This window comes from Sciurus vulgaris, assembly GCF_902686455.1.
Source record: "Sciurus vulgaris genome assembly, chromosome: X".
Lineage (NCBI taxonomy): Eukaryota > Metazoa > Chordata > Mammalia > Rodentia > Sciuridae > Sciurus > Sciurus vulgaris.
This window is the reverse complement of record NC_136471.1, coordinates 120,607,970-120,633,661: the sequence shown is the minus strand read 5'-3', so window position 1 is coordinate 120,633,661 and position 25,692 is coordinate 120,607,970. Positions and strand designations below refer to the sequence as shown.

General features: G+C 37.1%; 1 protein-coding gene across 1 annotated transcript in view; it reads left to right on the top strand.

Annotated features, from left to right (window-relative positions):
- The first annotated feature begins 1,006 nt into the window (after nucleotides 1–1,006).
- Nucleotides 1,007–25,692, top strand: part of PHEX (phosphate regulating endopeptidase X-linked) — a 180,934-nt gene continuing 156,248 nt past the window's right edge. Inside the window, exons 1-3 of the mRNA XM_079122866.1 lie at nucleotides 1,007–3,398; nucleotides 8,326–8,394; nucleotides 15,266–15,427. Coding sequence (XP_078978992.1) covers nucleotides 3,281–3,398; nucleotides 8,326–8,394; nucleotides 15,266–15,427 — 349 coding nt within the window. The 5' untranslated portion in view covers nucleotides 1,007–3,280. The remainder of the gene's footprint in view (nucleotides 3,399–8,325; nucleotides 8,395–15,265; nucleotides 15,428–25,692) is intronic.

Sequence of the window (25,692 nt, the reverse complement as noted above, 5' to 3'; positions counted from 1 at the left end):
GCCCCTGAATGCTCTTAACTGAAACATTTGAGTGGGTACACACATTAGATGATCAATTAATTTATCTTGCAGAGCGACTTTTCATTGATTTATTTTCACAGCCCTGGAGAAGCTCGAAAATTTTATTTTGGACAGTCTTCCTACTTTTATCCCCAGAAAAATGACTTTTTGTTCCCAAACACACTATACAATATGCTATAATTTCAATATTATAGTTTCAGACACAGATGCATTCACTAATTTCCCTGACACAATGGCTTTTATTCTGAGAATACTTAATGGAACAATTTTGAGTTGCATGTCAGTGTAGATGAATATTTTGCTTTGTGTATGTGTGCCATGGGGTTGGGGCCTATGGTTCAGTCCATGGTTCAGTAAATTTTTCCTGTAAAGGGAGAGAGGGTAAATATTCTAAAGTTGGCAGACCAGAGTGTCTCTGTCACAAAACTCCCTAACTTTACCTTTATAGCATGAATGCAGTAATAGACAATCTGTAAATGAATGGGCATGACTTTGTTCCAATAAAACTTTATTTATGAAAACAGGAGGTGGGCCATTTGCAGCTCCCTGCTTTAATTTTCCATGAACACTCATTATTTCTCTGTGTCTTCTTTATTTTGCCCTGAATTATTTTTCCTGTGCTACTTTATTTTTAAGTGCAGTTTATTTTGAGTGCAAGATAATCACCACCTCCCAAAAGGTTGAAACATTAATGCAGAAAATGGCACAGAATGAAGAATGCACTTTATAATGAATGATTCACCCACACCCTCTCCTCTATCATTCCCACTCACTCTCAAGTCTTCCTTTATTTCTTTAGTGAGTAAAAGAAACCTTCATTACTTGAACAAACTATTTTTTTAGCATCTTGAAAGTTTATTTCAATAGACATGTTTTCATTATTCAATTAATACATTTTTTGTATGCATGTCTTAATTTAGAATAAATATATCATAGATTTTCCATTACAATTACTCAAAGTATTTTTTTGTTGTTGTTTAATGGCTTTTAACTCAGAACTTGAATGTTCAGGAATAAATTCCTCTCTGTCAGTGATGGATAGGTAAAAAACTTCAGGGGAAACCTCAAATTGCCCTTACCTCTGGGGGCATATTGCTAGTCCAAGGTGGGCAACCCATGACCACTGTTCCATGTCAGTCAAGACTCTGAAAGTTGTGAGGAGATTTGGAGGAGAAGAAAGGAGGGAAGAAGTGGGCCCTGGTTCATGATTTAGTGGCTGTCCTCTCCCCTGTGCATAGAAAACTTTGTGAAGTTGTGGACACAGTATATGTCAATGATCCCATCTCTGAATGTTTCCCTTTCTGGTTTTCCCAGACATGTCACTTGAAGCCATTCCTTGCTCTCAGTTTCTTCATTCCTAAAACAGAGTTCAAAATGCCTTTGCTGTCAAGTATATAGGTTTACCACTAGGTTACCATGTGCTGTGCCCATGTGAAGTATCATTATCAGCTGAGCATTTAGAAGGAATCTAGAGGCTGCATGCCTCCCACTCCTATCCCTCCAGGAATGAGTGTCTGAGGTTCCTGAAGCTGCTTCATAAAAGCAAGTGTCTAGGGCTAACTTGGATGATTTTTATTGCTCTTATTTCCCCCCATCACTGTGATGGGCCAGAAACTGTTGATGCTGGAGCTGTACTGAATGCAACAGACATGTTCTTTGACCTCAAGGAGTTCATAAGTCCAAGATGTATTATGGAGTCAAGTCCAAATACTTATTGAATAACAGCTACAAAATAACATCAGCAGCCAATGAGCATATAAGAGCAACAGCATATTATGATGTCATAATCAGGACACAGGCTTATGCTATTCTCACTTTGGGGTAATGTGAAATGAGCAGAAAATAAGGTAGGACGTGTTATAGAAGTTCTAAATCTTAGGAGAATTCCATGCTATGGGCTTAAGTCCTGACCTAGCCTAGCCAGATAGGAGTGTGAACAAGTAATCATGTAATACCTTCTGAGCTCTGGGGAGACTCCCAAAGCCATATGCACAAGTTTTAGTCTCCTGGTTTTTGGATGTAACTGAATCCTCCACCCTAACTCCTATTGCCTTATGATCGCCAGCAAAACAGAAACAGGTAAGTGGTAGTCATGTCATGACTTAATATGTCTATATCATTAGAGAGTATCATTTATATCATTTCAGTAGAATTGGAGTATGAGTTGCCCTGCTCCATAAAGAAAGCAAATTTTGATAATTTAAATCATTATCATCAACAAATTAAAGACCCCATCATTTATCAATCTTTTCAGTGAAGCCAAATGCCTTTGAATTCATCCTGGAGAATCTGCTGAAATAGACACTTTATGGAAACACAAAACATACTAACCAATGACTGCCTCAGGGGAACCAGAGGACAAAATACACGGGTGCAGTTTTCACCAAAACATTGAGGGGAAAAAAAACCCCTTTCACTGTATCTTTTGTGGTTACTAATAAGCTTAATTCATACACTTAACTGTCATTTGTACAGTTCTTAGCACCACAAAGAGGAAATGCTCTTTATTCTTCTTTAAAAAAATTCCAGTCCAAACCATCAGCCTCTGTAGGTTGTCTTAATTGCTACTTTGCACTGCACTGGACTATGACTCTGACTTTTGGCACATGTTATCATACACAGAGTTCCTAAAATAAAATGCTCCAGGATATCCTAGGAACTCTTAGAAGGCTTTAAAAAGGGACTCACACACTGAAAGAGTATCTTTGATGAGGACAATTCAGGCAGGCAGATTGATTACTGCAGCAGAATTACATGATTAACTGAGATCTTGAAGTGGGTCCGGAGAGTCCTCGTCACCTAACTTATCATGGTTGGGGGGAGGTTGACGAGAATCCAGTTTTGATAAAGACAATTGTTTTTTTCCTCCCCAAGTGACTATACATTTAAATAGCTAAAACATCTGTGCAGCAACATAGTAAAACATGTATACTCGGAACGCTTGAGAGAAGAGCCTGCCAAACAACCGGTTGAGAGGGACTTTGCTGAGGGAGAGCACCAAGATAAAGCAACTGCTGTTTGTTTTGTCTAGTCAGGGGGAAAGCCAAGGCAACCAATATTTTGAGTTTCTTTTATTTAATTTGTGAAGGATTATTTGAGAAAGGGTAGCCAGGGGAGGTTTCCTGACGTGAATTTTTTAAGCTGTCCATTAGTAGAAAAGCAAGAGAGCCTTGGATGTCTACGCCTAACAAACTTTTGAGACCAACTACCAAACCACGAGAAGTGACTTTCTTCCTGAGTGCTCTCTACAGTCTTTCTGATGGAACCAGAAACGGGGAGCAGCATAGAGACTAGAAAGGGGGCCAACAGAGGCACTCGAGTCGCCCTCGCTGTGTTTATTGGTGGCACTGTGGTGCTGGGCACGATCCTCTTTCTAGGTAAGTAGAGTGCAGGGGAACTGGTAACATGTTGAGAAGTTTCCTCATGCTTTATTTTGGCAAACATTGCCATAATACAGGTGTACTTGCTTGTGTTAGTAGGTGGTATAGTCTCAGTTTCTATCAAACATGCAAATGTAAAAGAAGGCTGTTCTTTAGTAGCAAATGCATAGTACAGAAGGGAACATGGGTATAAAGTGGTTTCAAGCGGCTGGGGAATTCTGTTGCACTCAGGAAAAAAATGTCCATGAATTACATTTTGAAAATTAAGAGTTTATGAATTCAAAGTCATACTTTCATTTATTCTGTAAGGAAGACTTTTTACATGATGATTGAAACCATGCTGGAATTTCTTTTCTTGACTTGGGTTATATTTGCCTGGGTGAATCACAAAATTTAATTCACAAAATACAAATCAGTTCTTTCAAATGCACCTTTAATGGGATTCTTCAAGTCCTTTCTAATCCAGTGACTTGATGGGGTACAATGTTAATTCAGCCTTTCTAATAGATTTAAAAATTAACATGAAGGAAAACAGAGGTTTCCTTCCAAGATTTGAAAGGTATTGTGTGATTCAATTATCTTAATGATTCATGGTAAAAATGATGTGCCCATAGAGTCTATGAGATGATCAGAGTGTATTGCTATGACAAAGAGTCAGACATCTTGGCAAGGGGTGAGGGATGTCCTAAAATTTTAGGCTTTTGGAACCCTTAGCTATTACCCTTTTTTTAATCAAATACCCATAATATTTCATTAGCTTGAGAGTTACGAAGGAACAACCCCCATACTTAGGAGATTCTAGGTATACTTTGAAATGCAGGAAGCCTGGAAACATTCCTTGGCATATACACAATGAAGGAGACCATGTTTATTTTGGCAGATGAAAACCAATAATTAAACTTGAAAAGAGTTAGGGTTGTGTGGTTGAGAACTCTGCTAAAATGAGCAAACCATCTTTCCATGTTTTCTGTGGCTGGAGATTTCGGAAATTAGATGAATTTATTGCTTTCTGGTGAAGCTAAATCTCCTGTTCCTGCAACTGAATCTGTGGCTCTTGAAAACTGTTGTGAGATTTCTCAACACTTGGGGTTTAGATGAATGCCTTCTCCTGAAATTCAAAACTGGGGGAGAAGTTCTATGAGCATGCCAAGGGACTACACACTATGTGGGAAGTGACTACAAGGTTAGGTTTTGTAAACACTTTCGGACATCAAAATCTAAATGATTTTCATGTATGTAAAAATTTGTACTCTTTTAAATGTTAGCACTGCTTGAAACTCTTTCTAAACTCTACTTTTGGGATCATTACATTACTTTTGTGATCACTGTGGCATAGTATTTGGAAGATTCTCTATGGCAGCAAATCTTTATCCTTTGAGAGACAATGATTATTTGGCATCATTTTTAGATGATGTTTTTAGCGCAAAGTAAAATTAACTAAGTCAGTCAATGCTATTATGGACAAGGAGGACTGTATAAAATAGAAGATAACTTTCCAATGTGCCCAGCAACCTAGCTCTCACCTCTAATCTCTAGAAGGAGCTCTAATGGTGCTAGAGAATAAGTGCAAGCTAAGGGTGTAGCCTCAATATAGTCATTGCTGGAAGGGTGATTCCTGGACCAGCAGCATTAGCATCACTTGGGAGCATGGGCTCCACCCCAGATCTACTGATTCAGTCTGCATTTTCACAAGACCCTAGGGGATTTCTTTTCAAATGCAAGTTTGAGAAGCATTGCTTCATGATACCACTTCCATTTGGGTATATAAATCCAGGGACACTTATTTTTTGTTAAATATTTCAGCACTATTTCAGACTCAGACTCACACTCTTCCTCCCACATTTTTTCAATGTGTGTCTCTCAAACTCTGCTACCCACCTCTACTCTGCATCTAGCAAAGTCCCTGTTTGAAAATCTCCAGGGATCTTCCAGGCAATGCTCTTCATGATAATACTTCTCTGCACAGTACTTCTTGGTTGACTTTTGCCTGTCCAGATTCAGTCACATGCCTGCATTTCCAGCATCCTTCCTTACCTCTTCTTTGTTTTTCAGGCTCTGGGATAATCTCTCTTTTGAACCTTTATGCTTCTATAGTAAGTGATTGCTGGTGGCCTTAGGATGGTTTTAGAAAAGCAAGAGTAGTAGAAATTAAAACATCAGGTATAACTATATACCTATAGCCAGTTTATTTTAAAGTGTTCATTCTTCTCCTTCTCTTTCCCTTCTCACCATCTGTTTCTCAGATGCAGTGATCAGCAAAACTTTTCTGTCAAGGCCAGATAGTAAATATTTTCAACTTCATGAGCCATACGGTCTTTGTTGCTGTGCTCAGCTCTGTTAATGTAGCTCAAAAATAGTCATAGACAATATGCACACAAATAGGCACAGTTGGGGGCAGTAGGTTTTGATTTCTGGACACTGAAGTTTGAATTTCATATACTTTTTATGCATCATGAATTATTATTATTATTTTGAGTTTTTTCCAACCATTAAAAATGTCAAAAAAGTGTCAAGGCCATTCATAGAAACAGTAACAGGCAGTGAGCTGGATCTAGCCTGTGGGCCATAGTTGGCTGACCCCTGGTCTATGGTCATCTTCATACTCTTGATCTGTCATACTCTTGATATGTGGATGACTCTATTGCATTCGGAGGGCACTTGTACTGGTTATAGAGAAATTGAAATGAGAAACCAAATTGCTACATAAGTTTTTTTTTTAAAGCTCCTAACCAGTCAAAAGTAACCTTTACATTTTTTTATATTAAAATACTTTATTTATTGTCTGTATTTCATTCATTTACACCTTCATCTTACCTGGGGTCGTTGATCCTAAAGATCCTTTATTTTCAGGATCTTAAAATAACCCCCCATGGATATAGTGCCCTTGCTTGAGGGCTTAGGTCTGTGTCCCTATTAGTTAAACTAAAAACCTTTCCTCTGCTCATCCTCTGAAAAACATAACTGATTTTAGTTCTACTTCCTTAGAGATTTTTTGTCAAGAATTAGTTTTTATGAAAAGACTAAGTCTTTAACCATTTCATTAGCTTTTTATGAAAAAATACTAGTATCAAGAAGCTATTATGTAAAATAATAAAATATTATTTATAATAAATTATATTTTTCAATAATAAGAAATAACACATGCTTAGTAAAGAACATTTGGTAAACTCATCAAATAGACTGAAGGAAAAACTACCCCCATGGTTTAACCACCCAAGCATATTGGAGTATTCCACACCAATCTTTATGCTGACTATGTATTTTTACCTAACTTTTTTTCTTCTAAAGAAATCAAAACACATCTTTATGTTAACAAACTTATTTTCTCAAAATAGGCCTGAGATGTACTATAGGCAGTTTCCTTGAATTTATAATACAACACAGGTAAAAAGGCTCTTTGCAGGATGGCAGCAGAGAAAAGAACAAAGGAAAAACAGACTCTCTTAAGAATGTTGAGTAGTACATAATAAAACTTGCCACACTGGAAGGTGATCTTCAGGTATTCCATCTCTAGCAGAAACATAAATACTAATGCCACCAAGTTCTCTGATTCTGCTTCTCTATTGACAATGCCATGAAGGGCATCTGTCCCTTTTCATACCCATGGTTCACCTCCCCACGGCCTCATACTCAAATGACTCCTTGTTTTTGCTCACAGAGCACAGCAATAATGAATTCCATATAACTTCTCTAGCAACCGAGGAACATATTTCAAATATTTTTGAAATCCCTGTCACATCGGTTAATGCCCTGGTGCTATCTAGAGTTCACAAACGTGGTATCCTTCAGTACTTTTGCCCAAATGCATTTGAATAAGGTGGCTAGCCAAATGAGGGAAGTAAGGCACTGGTGAAAGCTATTTTAATTGTACAGTTTTTTTTTTTTTTTTTTTTTTTTTTTTTTTAGCGTGGTGCTGAGAATCAAGTCCAGGGCCGTCCCTGGTTTTGTTTTTTGAGGCAGGGGGCCAGGAGGGAAATAACTGGAATCTTGGTCCTCACAGGTGCATATGTCTGGTAGCTAGGCTAGGCCTGGTGGGGGAGGGTATGTGGGGGTGGTGCAGGCAGAAAATGACTGTTACCAGATGATTTGAGCTAAATACCTATATTTTTATCCCTTCTTTTCTTCTTTTGGTCGCATCTGTATGGATGGTTGAAATAAGACCCAAAACTCTAAATGCCACACCTGCCAATTTTCTCCTTCCACTCTGGATTTGCTTACAATGGTATAGTTTAAAAGTTTCAATATCCCATCTGTAAGACAGAGATGTAGTTATAAAGAGTGAAAGTATGAGACAAACAACAGATAAGTGGAGATGGAAGGCACTTTAAAGATCATCTAACACACTGGCTCTCACACCAGCATCACCTGCAAGACTTGATAAAACACAGATGGCCAGCTGGGGAAGGAGCTCAGTGCTAGAGTGCCTCCTTAGCATGTATAAGACCTAAGGTTTAATCTCCAGCACCAAAACAAACCCTGGCAAAAAACAAACAAACAAACAAACAAACAAAACAAAACAAAACAAAACAAAAAAAAAACTGCTGCAGAGAGCTGCACCCCACTGCTGGAGTTTCTGAGTCAGAAAGTCTGGAGTGGGGCTGAAAATGTGCATCTCTAATAAGCTCCCAGGTGCTGCTGCCACTCTGGGGAGCAGACTCTCAGGAGCACTGGTCTGTTTGTACTCACTCATCCATTTGTCTTACATATGACAAAAACTGAATTTCTGAGCAACCGAGAATCTTACCAAGGCTACTTAGGTAGCAACCAGTGTGGTTCTGAGGGGTTGAGCCAACTGGAGTTTTGAATACCATGTCAATACCGAGAAAAATGAACTGATGTCAAATGTCTTGCATATGTGCCTGATGGTAGTTTACCTGATGGTGGTCTGCTACAAGTCAGTCATTTATTTTGGTCTGTTTTTCAGTGAGTCAAGGTCTCTTAAATTTCCAAGCTAAACAGGAGTACTGCCTGAAGCCAGAGTGCATCGAAGCTGGTAAGTTCCATTTTCCACCCTGTGTTAAGTTATAATTATGGTACCTTGGGGAGTAGAAGAGAAAACAGGTGGTATTTTTAGTATTCTGTTTGCTTGAGGTTTACCAAATACGAAATGCAATTTTGCAGAAATTTTAAATTTATTTTCAAGTTTCAGTGTGAAGTAGTGGAGTTTGGGTTTCCTGTTTTCTTTTTCCTTGCAAAAATCAAGCAGAATGATATTCGAAGTATGGTGATAAGGAACTCAGGAAGGGGCTGGGAAGGCTGCAGGGCCTCTCTTAAGACCAGCAGGCAGAGACCATTGACCTCCTGTGGCTCAGCTGGCTAAAGATTCCTGTTTATCATAAGCAGTCTTTGTGTATCTTCTGGTCAGTGGGTCTGGCTTGCCTGCCTCTAAGCAGGGGTCCTTTTTAAATCCATGCTTCCACTGTTGCCTGGAGTCCCTTTGGGCTCTTCTATTCCAAGTGACAAGTCAAACTTTTCTTGAGATGATCAGACTACATATCAGTGGGTGACCCAAAGTGAAGATTGTGCTTAAAGTTACCTCAGCAATTAGATTCTGCCCTCCCGCACAAATCAGTGTGAGGGCCTTGCAGGACCTGAATTCCAGCCCCTACCTCCATTCTTTAAGTGAGCAGGACCCTTATGGTGTTTTCCAAAGGGAATGTCCTAGCATAGAGATCACATTTAAGCATTTGCTCTTTTGCACTTGACCTTAAGAAATAAGATTAACAAATGAATTCACCAAATATTTCTTCAAGCCAGGCACTGAATTATGTTTTGGGAATATATCAATGAACCAGACAATCAAAGACACATGAGGCAATCGATGCACAAGAAAAATATCAGCTAGTAGTACATGCAGAAAATTAAAATATTTAAACAGAATAATGTGAAAAAGTGACAGGATGGCTAGATGGAAGAGCCTGTGGACACGAAGGGGACACTGAACAATGAGAAAGGAAGTATTGTGTGAAGACTGAGGCAAGGGCTTTCCAGGTGGGGCAAAGGTCCCACAGAGGAATGAGCTTGTGTGGTTTGAGGGATAGGCAGAACTGGCTGGGTAAGGGGCATAGTACAGGTAAAGGGGGTCAGTAGGCAGCCTAGATGCCATGAGTTTGAATTTTTCTTAAGCATGCTCAAGAGCCTCTGATGGGTTTTAAGAAGAGAGAGTACATCTTATGAGCATTTAAAAAGATCTTATTGTGGAGAACTAGATTCAGGGAAATCTTTCTGTGTGGAGAAGTCAGATAGAGAAGCAAGAATGGCGGAAGGTTGTGGGGTACAGTGGCACAGGCCTGTAATCCCAGGTACTTGGGAGACTGAGGCAGGAAGATTGCAAGTTTGAGACCAGCCTCAGCAATTTAGCAAGACCCTGTCTCAAATTAAAAGAGGTTATACTTGTCTAGCATGTGGAAGGCTCTGGGTTCAATCCTCAGTCCTGAAGCATGGTTTGGGGAAGGAACGTCACTCAGAGAGGAAGTTATTTCAGTGGAGCAGGTGAGAATTCAAGAGATTGAGAATGTAGAAGACTTAGGAGCTTGAAATCTTGCTGAAGGATACTGAAGGATTTGATATGGGCTGTGAGAAAAAGAGACTCAAATGTGAGGCTTAGGTGTTGAGTGGTGGCATTTATTGAGATGGGAAATGCTTAGGTGAAAGGGCTTGTAAACTCCGAGAACTTAGACAACGGTAATGAATTAGGTTATCATGTTATTGAAGGTTTTTTTTTACCATTATTTTGAAAAATTTATTGATTTTTTAATAGTTATATATGACAGTATAACCCATTCTGACCTAATTATAAAAGCATGGAATACATTTTGTTCTAATTCAGTCCCCAGTACCTCTCCTTCCCCTCCCCCACTCCCTGTTCCCTTCCTTCTACTGAGCTTTCTGCCATTTGCCCATAGTTATTTTTAAAAATAATTTCTTGTCACATTCTTAAGTGATCAATACATACATATTTTTAACTAGGCAACCTGTTGAGTGACTTATATACCCCTTCTCATAAAACCTCCATAAGAGGTCATAACTCTATGATGTCAGTATCCTCAGCAGTCCCATAGACATGTGAGGGAGTGTAGGCTTCGAGGAGCTCAATAACTTGCTCAGGGTTACATCCTGAGCCAGTGGCAGAACTGGACTTCACCTCTATGTCTGTATCCTCTCCATCTTTTCCTTGGTGCCATGGTACCATGCCAAGTAACTCTGTGTTCCTGTTCCCTCTAGTTCTTCATTCTTTTTTCCACCTACAACACTAAACTTCCTTGAGTCTAGCGACTGAACTATTTCAGCTTCTTTATATCATCCCTCAAAGGGTGATTCTTTTTCTTCTGGAATGATGTGGGAATTTCCAGCTTGAGCAGTTGACCTGGGCCTTCTCTAGTGTAGAGATGATGTCATAGAGTAGGGTGAAGGATCAGGTGGCACAATCAGAGGACAGGTTTTAAATTTCATCATATGGTACTTCTGCTGTGGTTTGGTTCTTCTGGCTGGGAGAATTTGAAAATTATGAAACTCATAATCTTCAGTTTTAGTTTAGACAACTTTTGGTATGGAAGGTCACTGCATGAATTTTGTTCATTACAAATCATGATAATGCCAGAGTAAAACTTAGACTGCTGACTGATATTGTTGCTTTCTGCCATCTAGTGTGTTTTTACTTGCTGTCCTGTTTTTAATTTTTGTTTTGGCAAATGGCTTTCCAATGTTGAAAAATACGGATTTTGTTGTTTCTGTAGTGAAAGGCTAACAAGGAGTACAGTCCTCTTTGATGGGACATGAGCCTCATTATGCACAGGGGTCTGTAGAACAGCTTCTGAGTAAACATGGTAGGAGAATTGTGACCAAGCCAGGACCTTACACAAGAGCTAGTATGAAGATGAGGGTGAAGGGGCACAGGTTCACATAATGACAGTTCAGGAAATGGATTTTTTTGATCACTTTCTGTTCCACTTCTGAGCAAGTGCCAACCATTTCTGAGATGCTGCCTCTCTGTATCTTTTCTTTCCTCCTCATCTCCTTGTCCTCTTATCCTGATCCCTCTTTCAAAAGAGAGCTGTAGAAAGAATATAAAGAAACCAGGAAAGGTCATGCTAATGATAGTCGATGGGGTAGATGAGCTGACATATGTTTGAAGCATGTTTTGGTTACTTACAAGCCACATGATTTTGGGCTAAGTATATAACCGTCCTAGGTTACACTTTCACCATCTATGAAATGGGAATAACAGGTGTTAGCTTATACTAGTTGTGAGAATAAAACAAAATAATAATGGTAGTAGTAATCCAGGTCCACAGTGTAAAATTCCAGAAAGTATTGCAATTCCCAGGTGGCTAGAGCAAACCTGACCTCAGTTCCTTTGATGGAAAAATCTGGATCTGAGGACATTTTAGACTTTATTGATCCTATTTAGGAGAACATGCATTTGTCCCCATAGAAATATTAAGTGCTTGCTTCAGGGGTCCACTCCAGACACTTCTGAGTTATATCATCATCATAGTGGTCATACACTATTTCTTTTTCAAAATTTGAAAAATCTATGAGCTCTGAAAGTCTGACTTCAGAGTTCCAGATAAGTGTTTATGGAATTGTAACAGCAAATGTTTACATGTATGCTTCCTAGATTCAGCATAATATATGCATACAGGAGGATGCTCAGTTAAGTTGAATTGCAGTTACATAGTGATGACTATGTTTTGGTATAAACATGTCCCATGTAATATTTTGTACCTACTTATCCTAAAAGTAGTATTTATCTGAAATTCAAAATTTCCTGGGCACCTTATATTTTATCTGCTGAACGTATTTATATGGCCAATGTGCCTACTGTTATAAGTAATTTTTTACATATATTTACTCATTTAATTTGCATGGTGATCCTATATGGTGCTATTATTATTATTACCCTTATTTTACAGATGAGGAAATTAAGACACATGAAGGTTAAGTAATCTGCCCAAGGTTGTGCAGTTATTGCATACTGTTGCTGTTCCTCTGACCCAAGTGGTCTGACTCTAGAATTTATGATGATGCTATATTGCGTGGAAGGGGCTTAGCATATAGTTCCTGGCATAGCAGAAATACTTAATGTTAGTGATTTTGTTATTTTCTATAAATAATGAGGTTTAAAGCTTAATAAGGCTCTCCCTTGAGCCCTGACTAACCCTAAAATCTCAGATTGTTATATGGCAGGATGCCTCCATCTGTACCGCATAAACTAGCATGAGACTGCCTACCAATTAACCTCATCTGCAATGACTTGAGAGAATATGCAGCCTGAGCTTTCACAGGTTTCCTTCATCATCATATTTCTTTTATTAAAACAAGATTCTCTGGGTTTTCTCCACGGAGCTGAGTAGGGGGAAAGGAGTTTTGGTGTCTTGACATGTATGGTCCCTTGTGATTTGAAGTCACAGTTCTCCTGCAGAAAGCACAGCCTTGTGCCCAGCTGTGAATCATGAATGATGAATTGCAAGGCAGAGGGAAGAGTTTTTTCATTCAGCGGGCTCCTTTCCAAAATCATGCAAGTGATGTATTCCCCCATGTTAGTATCAGGGCCGAAGTCAGAGCTGACCTTGCAGTTTTTTTAGGTACCTGCAAGCAAACTGAGCAGATAGAGAGGATGTATTTGAGGGTTGGGTGCAGGGAAGTTTGGGAAGGAAGCCAGAAAACAGTGAGCTTATGTGAATAAAAATTCGTGTGAGGGCTCCCCTGTGTGACTGTAAATATTGTGTGGGACTGAGACTTGTGTGAACCATGTCCCTGAGGTGTCACATTGCAGATTCATTCTGTGGCTGCACAGACTATAAATACAAAATAGAAGGCAGACTTTGTATGTCCTAACGTGGTTGCATATTAAGTGGTAATGATAAAATAGCAGTAAGCATACATGCAATTAAAGACAACTGAGTTCATTCTGAAAAGCAAAAACATTAAGTCAATTTAAAATCTATTGAACTGCTAAACAAAGTTTTTGCTGGTTTATTTTGGGAGGGGGGTTGAAAATAGGGATTTTGAAGTCTTATGGAAATTAGGATGTTTGTTTATTATTCACGTAAATGAGGACAAAAGGCTGTTTGGAATTTTCACCGAAAGTCAAGGCTGGAGAAATGTCTAGCCTTATTTTTAAACCTGGAGGAACCACACATGTAACCAAACTATAAGATGCCTATTTAAATGTGCAGATTGTACTTTTGGGGGCAGTTCATTCTAATTTAGCCAAAAAGTCATTGGATTTTCATTACTTCAAAGAGAAATATATTCTGGCATTAATTAAGGTATGAAAATTTCCCAGAATGTCATCCTTCCAATGTCATTAAAATATTGGCTGCCTTTTTTTAATCAGTTGGAGCATATCTTTGTGCCAGAGTGGTAGCCAGCAATTGTATGGGAGAGAAGAGAATTGGAGTTCAATATTAGAAAATTTAGAACCTTTTCATTTTGTGAAGAAAGTTTTTTTTTCAAAGCTTATGGAATGGAGGAAGGAAGGACTGTATAGAGGGAAAAGAAGGGTGGGAGGGGTGGGGGGAAGGGAAAAAATAACAGAATGAATCAAACAACATTACCCTACGTAAATGTATGATTACACAAATGGTATGCCTTTACGCCATGTACAGAAAAACAACATGTATCCCATTTGTTTACAATAAAAAAAAGCTTATGGATACATATTTATGTAAAAATTTCCTACCTATGAACTATCTTCCACATATAATTGTGCTTGGGCTCATAAAAGAGGGAAAACATGGTAGATTAGTGTATTGTATCTTTCCATTAATTGATATGAATACTCACTTCTGCCCCATACCGGGGCCCCTTATTTAGAATACTTTACTTTGGTCCTTCTGTGGTCATGCCTCGCCTCCATGCCCAGTCAAGGCTCCTGTGGGCCCAAGTCTGCAGCTCTCTTCTATACCTCAGAATTGCCTGCCAAATGGCCCTATCTTAGGGCCTATGTGGGTCTCTTTCAGGGCTTCCTTCCTCTGAGAGCTACTCTGGATGTCAAGGGGCTGAAGAATTCATACCTGGCCTTCCTGGTTTTTATGAAGGCACATTGCATAAAAATATGTGTTTAAAATATGTAGGTAGATGACATGTGGGACTCTGTTTCAGTTACTCTGCTGTGGAACAAGCCACCTCAAACCTTGGAGGCCTAAGACAAGAATGATTTAATATTTCTCATGGTTTTCTGGATTTGGTAGATGCTTCTGGTATTGCTCAGGCTCATTTTGCAGCTTCTTTCAGCTGGAGGGTCACTTGGGCTGGAAGGTCCCTGATGGCCTTTGTCACATGTATGGCAGTTGCTGTTGGCTTGGTTCTTCTGTGGCCTCTTGTTCTACAGGAGACTTCTTCAAAGGATAGTCTCAAGGCTCCATTTGAAAGGGAGTGTTTGGAAAGTGCAAGACCTTTTAAGGCCTAGCTTTGAAACTCACAAAAAGTAATTTATGCAATTGTTTTCCAAAGCAAGTGATAAAACCAGCCCAGATTCAAAGCAGGGGAAATAGACCCTACCACTTCATGGTAAGGGTAGTCAGGTGATTTTGCAAATGGACATGTGGAATGGAAGAAAGTGTTGCACTTACCTTTGCAAACAATCTACCACATACACCATATGTATTTTTGCCTGACACCCCACAGATGTTAGGAACAATCCTGCAAAACCAATAACAAATGATACCATGAAACTTTTACCTACTCACTCTGAATATGGCCATTTTATTTAGTGAGGTCAATCCAGAGAGTCATATGAGGAGAAACAGAGTCAAGGCTTGAGAACTGGTTGATATGAAATTGTTGTTTAATTTGGAAAAGAACAGTACACAATGTTCAGTACTTGTCGTTAATCCTATGATTTTCTTTTAAAATAGCTGCTGCCATCTTGAGTAAAGTAAATCTGTCTGTGGATCCTTGTGATAATTTCTTCCGGTTTGCTTGCGATGGGTGGATAAACAATAATCCAATTCCTGAAGATATGCCAAGTTATGGGGTTTATCCTTGGCTGAGACATAATGTTGACCTCAAGTTGAAGGGTAAGTTTCTACTGGAGTTTGGTGATATACTTTATAGAGAGCAATATTTGACAAGAAAAACATAGTTTGGGATTTGAAGCATGACTACTCACTTTGAATTATAGAAAATTCATTTCCAAGAAATTTTAAATGGAAGATTGAAAGTTTGCAAAATTCCAGCCTCTCACATCTCAACACAAACCTAATGTAGGCTGTTATGTTCATACTTGATAATGAAATAGTAAATTCTACTGCCAAAAGTTAAATAGCATTTGATGGAGGCTGTGAGTAAAGGAATAGTTAATGAAAATTATGTTATATCAATATACTTATTTGTCTGTTTTGTAAACTTCATTTCTTGCTTATTGTGTCTTGGATTTTCATGGCTTATAAAATGTACTTAACACCTTGTTGTCTTTTGACATCACTTTTGAGAACTTTGGATGACTGTGTTTGTCATATTGTTCCTGTTAACTTCTAAGTTGGCTCTAGGGAAACTCACTTTACTCCCATGGCCTTTCTAGCAATGACAGGCTCACACACACATACTCACATGTGCTTACATATATTTATACTCATATGCCTTGTAGAAATGTCTGTTACTGGAGGATATTATGTTTGCATTGGATCTGATTTTTATGCTAAGCTGTTGGAGAAAGACACCTCATGAGGGAAGTAGGAAGATTTCAGAGCTCGATAAGGTAACATATGTAGGTGGTAACACCTACATAGGATTTCTGAGGATTTCTGAGAAGTGATAAGAATTGTAATTTTCTTTCTTTCCCATCTCCATTTTTTCAAGATTTTTTAAGTACATGAAAATTAAATATCAATTTACATAAGCTTCATAACATGTGAAACTATTGGCAAAATGATGAGACACCACTCATCAATTGTAAAGAAAATATCATGAATTTCACAACTAGATATAAATCACATGGACTTTTATTTTCTATTAGGAGGCTCAAATTTAATCTGGTAAATTTCGAATGAGAATATGCAAGAATGTCATGGTTTTCCTCTAACCTCAAAGATGAGATTCCTGTATGTAGAACCATAAATAAGACCTTGAAGAGTGAGTTTATAGACTAATATTTATTTCCCTGTGGGACATTAATTCATGTTGATCCTTTATCTACCATTATTGTCCATATCCTATTTTTCTCTGGCATTTCGTCCTTGATGGGCAGGTATGTACATATGTACAGCACATACTCATACACATATACACAATCATGCATACAGAAATATTACTGAAGGATATGAAAAATACAAGATTTCTAGAAAGATTCTCCTTTTACATTAGTTAAAACTGAAAGATTTTTATCCTTAACATGTGAAGTATTTACAATAAAAGAACTTTCTGGGGATATCTTGATGTAAAAATTAAAATCAATATGTGTTTTCAGGAGAATTGTATATGAGCTCCTTCAAAATTCATAGAAATGATAGTGAATTGTTCAGAGTAGCAAAGGGGTTTAAACTTTTTCTGGCTCTGTTGGAAAATAAAAAGAACAAAAAGTAGAAAGAATGTTGCCCATAAATCTACCTCTAGAATTTACTGCTAATAAAGCAAATGGGTATATTTTACATATGTGGGTTCATATGCGTGACCTCATATGCACAGACATTTATTTTAAAAATTAGCTGACGTTATGTATACTACTCTATAACCTGTTTTAAAAATGGGTTGTATCAGCTGGGTGTGGTGGCACACACCTATAATCCCAGCATCTCAGGAGGCTGAGACAGAAGGATCATGAGTTCAAAGCCAGCCTCAGCAAAAGTGAGGTGCTAAGCAACTCAGTGAGATCCTGCCTCTAAATAAAATACAAAAAAATGGGCTGGGGTTGTGGCTCAGTGGTTAAGCACCCCTGGATTCACTCCCCAGTACCAAAAAAAAAAAAAAAAAAAGAAAAGAAAAGATAAAAGAAAAGAAAAAGATAGTGTCATACATAACTCTTCTTATTATGATACTATAATAAACATCCTGTGTTCACATCTTTATGTCCTTAAGTATATCCCTAGGAATTATTGGATTGAAAGAGTATTCATAATTTAAGTTTTGATGCATATCGTTAAATTACTCTTTAGAAGTTTATTTCCAGGTCTTTATATATTTTCTTGCTGTTTTAAATAACTTTCCCCATCAACTTTTTGTTTTGGTGGTGGTGGTATAGAGCTCAGCATACTATGAACAGTGGGCCAAACCCAGTCCAATGCCTGTTTCTACAAATAAAGTTTTATCAGAACACAGCCACATGCATTCATTTGTGCTTAATGAATGGCCACTTTTGTGCTATAGTTGTAAAACTGAATAGTTGGTATAGAGACCTCATGGCCCACGAAGCCAAAAATATTTACTCTCTGATCTTTATGGACAAAGTTTGACAGCCCTGATGTCTGGTGTAAAGCTTTGATATATCTATGTTGGATCTGATTAGAACTGTTTTATTAGTAGTACGTATAGTTTTTTGAGGGCTTCTTTAGGATTTTTTAGATAATCATAAAATTCAGAAATAACTATAATTCATATTATCTCTCTTTCTCTTTTGCTCTCATTTTATTGATTGGAGTCTCCAGAATGGTGTTGAATGATAGCAATGATAATGTGTGTAATTTTTTTATTGCTACTGTAGGCAGGAATGAAGCCAATATTTTTTACCAGTGTACACATAGTCACATATACGTATAATTTCTGATAGTTATTCTTTATTGTTCTGTTGTTCATGGTTTGCAAAAAAGTTGTTCTCAGGAAAAATGCCTCTGCCATTTACCAGGAGACTCAGATGGAAATTTCCTCATGCTGAACTAAACTTAAAATTTTAAAATAAATCTTAACTGTGAATGATTTATTTTAAGACACTGCTAAAATTAAATAAGCTATTATTTTGCTTCATACATTTGTGTCTATGTTTATGATTCATATTGGTCCATGGCTTTATGTGTACTAGGTTTGTCAAATTCTGTGACCAACATTGTGCTGACTTTGAGAAATAAAGTGGCAGGCTTCCTATATACTTTTATGCTCTAGGGAACACAACTCAGTAAATCCCAAGTCATTCTCTTTTAAGTGCCATAAAGGACAAATTCACTGAGTGGTCATGGGGTTCTTGCTTCAAGTATTAAAAAGGAGAGCAAATGATGGAGGAGGGTCTCTTTTAAATTTGTATCATCTTGTTTCAAATATGTGTGTTTGAAATATAAACTATTAGTTCTTCAAACTTTTTATTTTGAGATAATTTAAACATAGAGAATTGGAACAAAGGGTACAAGGAATCCCATTTATACTTCACTTAGATTCCCTGATTGTAACCATCTTGTTTCCTTGACTTTTTTATATTATTTCTCATTCTCCATAAATGTATAAATATTATCTCATTATATATCTGCAGAGTTATGTACATTTATAGCTATAGATATTACATGAGAAAATAATATATCTATAAATTTATAGAGTGATATAGATACCTATATACTTTTTTTCGGAACTCTATAAGTATGTTCAGATGATTAGATACTCTTAAAGTGCATGAACAGAACTTTTCAAATATAAAATGTGCTGACAGTCATCTTTTTTTTTAAAACACTAGATCTTTTAATTCTTCAACTCTTTATGTCTCTGTCAGTCTACCTACCTATCCATCCAATTATCTCTCTCTCCATTCATCATTCCATCCAGGTAATATAAGCTTCTTGTAGACCAACAATAGGTAACGAAGAAAAAAAAAAACTTTAAATCCCATCACCCAGTGATAACATTTTAAATGCAAATACACATATAAAATTATATGTGCATATATATATAGATACATATAAAATCTTAAAGGGGATCATATACTCTCTTTTTATAATTTTTTACTTGATATGCTGTGAACATATTTTCATGTCAATAAATTAGATCTGTGCTATCATTTGCCATGACTGCTTTGTGCCAATGGTCTTATTACCTGCTATTTTTATCTAATCAATGCCTGTGTTGTCATTTAGGTTGTTTCCATTTTTTTTCCTCATTGTAAACCACTAAAGGCATGAGGTTTGAAGCCTCAAGAGTTAGGCTTATATCCTGGTTTCCTTTCATTTACCTGTTGTGTCACTTTGGGTCAATTACTGATTTCTTTTAGCTCAGATTTCTTTTCTTTTTTTAAAATAATTTATTTATTTTGATTGATTATTCACAAATGGGGTAAAACATTTCTCTGGTTGTACATGACGTAGAGTCATACCACTTGTAATCATACACGTACATAGGGTAATGATGTTTGTCTCAATCTGTTATTTTTCCTTCCCCCACCCCTCCCACACTTCTTTCCTCTATACAATCCATCCCTCGTCCATTCTTGCCTCCCTTCCACCCCCCATTCAGATTTCTTTTGATTGATTGATTGATTGATTGTGGTATTGAGAATTGAACCCAGGGGTGCTTTATCACTGGGCTACATCCCCAGCCCTTTATTTTTTTTAATTTTTAGACAGGGTCTCGCTAAGTTGCTAAGGCTGGTCTCAAACATGGTCATCCTCTGCCCCAGCCTCCTGAGTAGCTGCGATTACATGTATGTGCCATCATACCTGGCACATTTCTCAACTTTAAAATGGAAATAAGAATCCCCATATCAGAGGGATTTTGTGAGGACTAAAGGAGATGGCCTATATAAATTATCCAGTCCAGTTCCTGGCATAAAGCAGGACCTCAATAAATATTTGTCCTTTGCTTCTCTGTTTTGCTACAAAGATAGTTGTAAGGTTCATGAAGTAATGTCTATGAAATGTTCTAAGTTTTATTCTGGTCTTATCCTTTGTAAATATCATATGCTTTCAAAAATATTGAATCCTGTCAAGATATTTTTCCTCACCCTTAATAATAGGAGAAAACATCTCAAAATAAAACCCAATATGACCAACCCAAAGAATACCATTTTCTGTGGCTGATAGAGAACACACAGACATGGCTGTCCAATTTGTGAAATGAAATGAATTTGACAGACCAGGCTGATGAAAAATTGCCCTCTATTGAAGTCAGCAACCTGGCTTTGTGAATTTTGCCTTTAAGTGGCAGATAAGATTCAGATTTCTACTTGGGAAATAAAATTATTTCTTGTTCTTTCCAAGAAGCAAGATTATTTTATAAAGGCTGAATGTAGTTGTGTTTTTGTCTTAGCCATCCCTCCCAAATTTGTCTTCATGTGACTACCAAGACAACAGAGTATGCATTGCTTATGAATGAGCAGATGGAAATTGAGCAAATGAGCAATTCTGAAACATGAGGCAATGAATGAGATAGAACACTGTGTCAGAAGACAGACAACTCAAAGCAGGGCCAGATCATCTCTATTATGGGATAGCATCTTTGCCAATATTTTGTGAAGAAATGTAGTATATTACTTTCAAACATAGCTCCAGTAGAACAAGATGAAGTAGGGACTGTGCATTAATGTGCAGATAAAGATTCGTGATTCATACATCATATATATTTGTAAATTCCTACTTGCTGAAATTCCAACCTATCCCCTTCCTTGTATAATCTTATTTTTTCTATAAATGATCCTAGCTAAATTATATTTTGCACATAATAGAAACCTGAAAACTTCACTTCAGCTCCTGCAAAGTCATTTGTTATTTAGGAAGTTGTTCGTTGAATTCCCAACAAATTGTATTATTTTCCTGAGACTGTGTACATAGAATAATGATGTACCAAATTGAGCCTTGACTTCACTAGATTCTTTGAAACAAATGACGTCAGACTGGTAAAAGTGGAGATGAGATAAGGAAGTATGAAGAACCAATTATCCCTTGTGGTGAGCTTTTTATTCCTAATGAAAATGGAGCCGATTATTTTGAATGAGTTTACTACATAAGCTGGGGGCAACCATTCAGAGAAGATTTCAGTTTTCTCAGACCATGTTGACTCTTTCATGTGGCTACAAAGGAAGCAATGAATTGCCAAGTTATGCATACATCACTGTACATACATCATTGTATGTACACAGGGTACCACATGGAGATTTGAGCTGTATTAAAGACTTTTGCAATGTGAGATCAAATAATTTTACTTGAAAATGTTTTATGTGCTCACAGTTTTCCTACTCATATACACTTGAGTGTGGTATATAGATTATGGCAAGCAGGGAAAGAAAGTTTCCAAAAATGTTGGCAGTTGGCAATTAGATATTCCCCTCAAATCCAGAAATAAATAAACTTCTTTCTGATGGCTTTATGTATCTCTAAAATAAATTATCTTTTCTAAATAGTCACATAAAATAAAAGGCCACAAGAATTTTCACAATGTATAAAGCTTGTGTTCTAGTAGTTCTGGCAGTTGGCTCTTTTGTTTTTCTTATGTCTACCTTTCTACCCCCAGTGCATGTCCTTGTCTTCTTGACTCTTACCTGCATTCAGTTTTAAGATCTGATCTCTTTATGGCTTTAATGTAGCTCTTCTGTCATTAGTAGTTTGTACAAATAAGTTGGACAGACTTGATAACAACCGGCTCTATTCTTCACATTCATTCTATATTATATTTTATTTTGGGAAAAAAATACTGATTTTTTGATTTTTAGAATTGTATTTATTTATTTTATAACTTTATTTTTATGTGATGCTGAGGATTGAACCTGGTGCCTCCCATATGCTAGGCAAGTGTTATACCACTAAGCCACATATCAGACAAAATATTATTTATTTTTGTTCTTTTCATTTATACATGACAGTGGAGTGTATTTTGACATATCATACATACATATAATTTCCCATTTTTGTGGTTGTACATGATGTGGAATTTCACTGGTTGTGTATTCATACATGAACATAGGAAAGTTATATCTGATTAATTCTACTGTCAAATACTGATTTTGAATAGATTAAAATGCATAGCATTTAGATTTTACTCATTTGTGAACTCAAGATTATTTACTGATCATTTCCTTTTTTCTTTTTTTTTTTTTGTGGTACTGGAGATTGAACCCAGGGCTTTGTGCTTTTGAGGCAAGCACTCTACATCTGAGCCATATCCCCAGCCCTTCCTTTTTTCTTGACACCAATTGCTTTCAATTATAAGTAACAGAAACCCCAACTCAAACTAGCTTAAAAATAAAGGAAATATGCTGGCTCAAGTAAACAAAAAGTCTAGTAATTATGTGGACTTTGCATAAGGGTTGATCAAGCAGCTGAACTGTGTCATTAAGGGTCACATTTCTTTCTCCACCTACTCTGATATATATTGTATCATTCTTCTTTATAAGTCTGTTTGATCATATGATTTTTACCAATGGCAACCAGAATTCACATTTCTTCATATCTACTCAGAGGTGTTGTTAGGCCCAGGGAATATAGAAGTATGGAGATTAATAAAGCTCCCTATAATATCCTCATGAAAACTATAATCTGTACATCACAAACTATTCCAGTAGGTACTGTAATAAAGACTCTAGAGTTGTACTGCTTAATACAGTAGCCACTAGCCACATATGGGTTCTGAGTACATGAAATGTGGCTAGAAGTAAATGAAATGTACTACAAAATGTAAAATATACAGTAAATTTCTAAGACATTAAAAAATGTAGTCTTTCTCTTCTTTAAGTAGCTGCTTTCATTTATAATTGGTGATTACATGTTGAAATAATAATATTTTAAAGCATATTGGGATAAAATATATTATTAAGCATTATACAACCTATTTTTTTTTTTACTTATTTAAATGTAGCTACAAGAAAATTAAAAATTACACATGTGGCTTGGATAATATTTGTAACAGACAATGCTGCTATAAATCCCTGATGAGGTCATTAGAAAGGTGAGCTACCTGGGAATCAACTCAAGTGAACTGCAATGCTAGAGAAGGGTCAGATAACACCTATATTAGAAATAGTCCCTTACCCCATGTCCAGTCCCTTGGTATTTGTGTCCTGTATGGCACTTATAAGCATCTGAAATTATCTTATTTGTATGTTTGTTTACTTGTTCTTGTCACCTATGTTCGCCCCAACCCTGCAGATGGTAAACTCCATCATAACTAGACTGTGTGCATTTTGGTATCATCACTACTCTAGTATCAAGCATTGAGCCTAACACATAGGACATACTCAGTAAATACTTGGGTGCAGTGCTGGGGTGACTAGCAGAGTGGGGATGAGTGCCTTTTTTCTTTTTCTTTTTTTCCCTCTTCCTATGCCTGGAGCCCCTTATGCTGTCCCAGAAGAGTTCTGAGATGAAACTGGAGTTGGCTACTCAGAGGAAGGGGAGAAGAATGTTCGGTCATTCCCCATTTATGTTCTTGGCTTCAGGAGGGCAGGACAGGGACATGGGCAATGAGATAGGCATTAACCCTTCCAAAACTTCCTGGTCGTGTGATCTTGTACAAGTTTGAGAAAAATAAGAACTTAGAGGATGTAACTCAAGTTTAGACTCTGAAAAAAAAAAATCATCCTCTGCCACTTATCAGCTGTGACAATGGGCAAGCCACTCCTCTTTGAATCTCAGTTTCTTATCTGACAATACTATTAGACAAATTCAGTGAGATGAGTATAAAGTCTTTTGTACAGAATTCAATAAATGGGATCTATTATTACTGTTAATTTCATAAGAATTAAATTAACATTTTCAAAGTACTTAGCAGATAGTGGATGCTTAAGAAATGTTAACTTCCTAGCAAATAAAAATAACTGATACAGAAACTTTAAAAGCATTATTATTATCCTAGTGTTTTTTTCCCCCGGTATCAATGTGCCTATAAATGAGGAAGCTGATCCTGAAAGAGGCAAACCTGGGGGTTGGCCTTCTGCTGTTATAACAGAATAACAGAGATGGAATAATTTATAAATAATAGAGGTTTATTTGGAGACTGGGAAGTCCAAGAGTGCTAGCTTCTGGTGAAGGTTTTTGTGCTGTCTCATAACATGGTGGAAGGGCAGGTAAGCATGAGGGAGGAAATGAGGGAGGAAGGGAGGGAGGGAGGGAGGGAGAGAGAGAGAGAGAGAGAGAGAGAGAGGGAGAGAAGAAGAAGAAGGAGGAGGAGGAGGAGGAGGAGGAGGAGGAGGAGGATGAAAGGGAAGAAGAGGAGGGAGAAGAAAGAAAGAAGGAAGAAGAAAAAGAGGCAAATTACCAAGATAACCCAGTACCAAGATAATATCATTAATCAATTTGTGAGGGCAAAACCTTCATAACCTAATTGCCTATTAAAGGTCCCACCTCTTAATAATATCATAATGACAATTAAATTTCAACATGAGTCTTTGAGGGAAAATTCAGACCATAGCAAGGTATTTGTTCATGTTCCCAACTTTTAACTTTTATTGCCAGACTTTGGTCATGACCCTAAACTTTAGAAGGTTTTGATCATCTAATTGATCTGACGACAGCACATTCATAGGTGAATCATGTGACTTTAAAATCACTCCTACAGAAATTGAGAGAAGAGGAAATGGGAATTGGTGACATCTTGGCTGCTCTAGATCCTCTCTAGATGCCACTTAAAAACTTCCACTCATTTTCCTTTCCTCTCTCTTTTTTCCCCTCATCCCTAAGGGATATATAACTTGGGTCCATAGACCCTCCCAAGAATGCTGATGATAAAATTTAGGGACTTGAATGAGGAAAAAAATGTACCTTTATTTATGTTGATCTTTGACAGAGCTTCAGCATTTTCATTAATCATGAACTTAGACAAAAAACTCTGGTACTATTAGCAGTGCTTGTGACTTTGTTACCAATAGGAGTCATGGTTTTTTTCATCTATTACAGATGTTGCAGTTATCTTGAAATCTTATCTGCTTGTATCACTATTTCAAAATTATAGTAGTGGTCAGACCCAATGTTAGGTCTTGTCATTTAATGAGTTAATGAAGTAGTGTGTGCATTTTAAATCACACAGTACAAAATAAACTGTTTTGTTAACTGTGTTTCTGAATACCTGGTTTCCTTTGCAAAGCTATGTTTACAAAGCCCCAAATCTTTGAACTACTACTGTCTAGACTCCCCTGGTAATAAGCACATTACCAGTAGTTAATATGTGTTTCTAAGGATATTAGATGAAACTGAAGATTTGTGTTCAGAGGTTTGTGCCAATACCAACTATCAAACTAGTTAAGTGTAGGCTTCATGGGGCTACCTATGCCATGGAATAAATATATTTTCAGGTTAAATTACTAACGGTTGCCACATGTTTATCATGAATGCAGGGAGTTAAAGGTCAACTTCCAAACTGATACAGCTTTTGCCATGGTATAGTTAAAAATATTTGCAAATAGTACAAATGATTGAAAATAATATACTAAGTAGAGTGTTTATTTTAA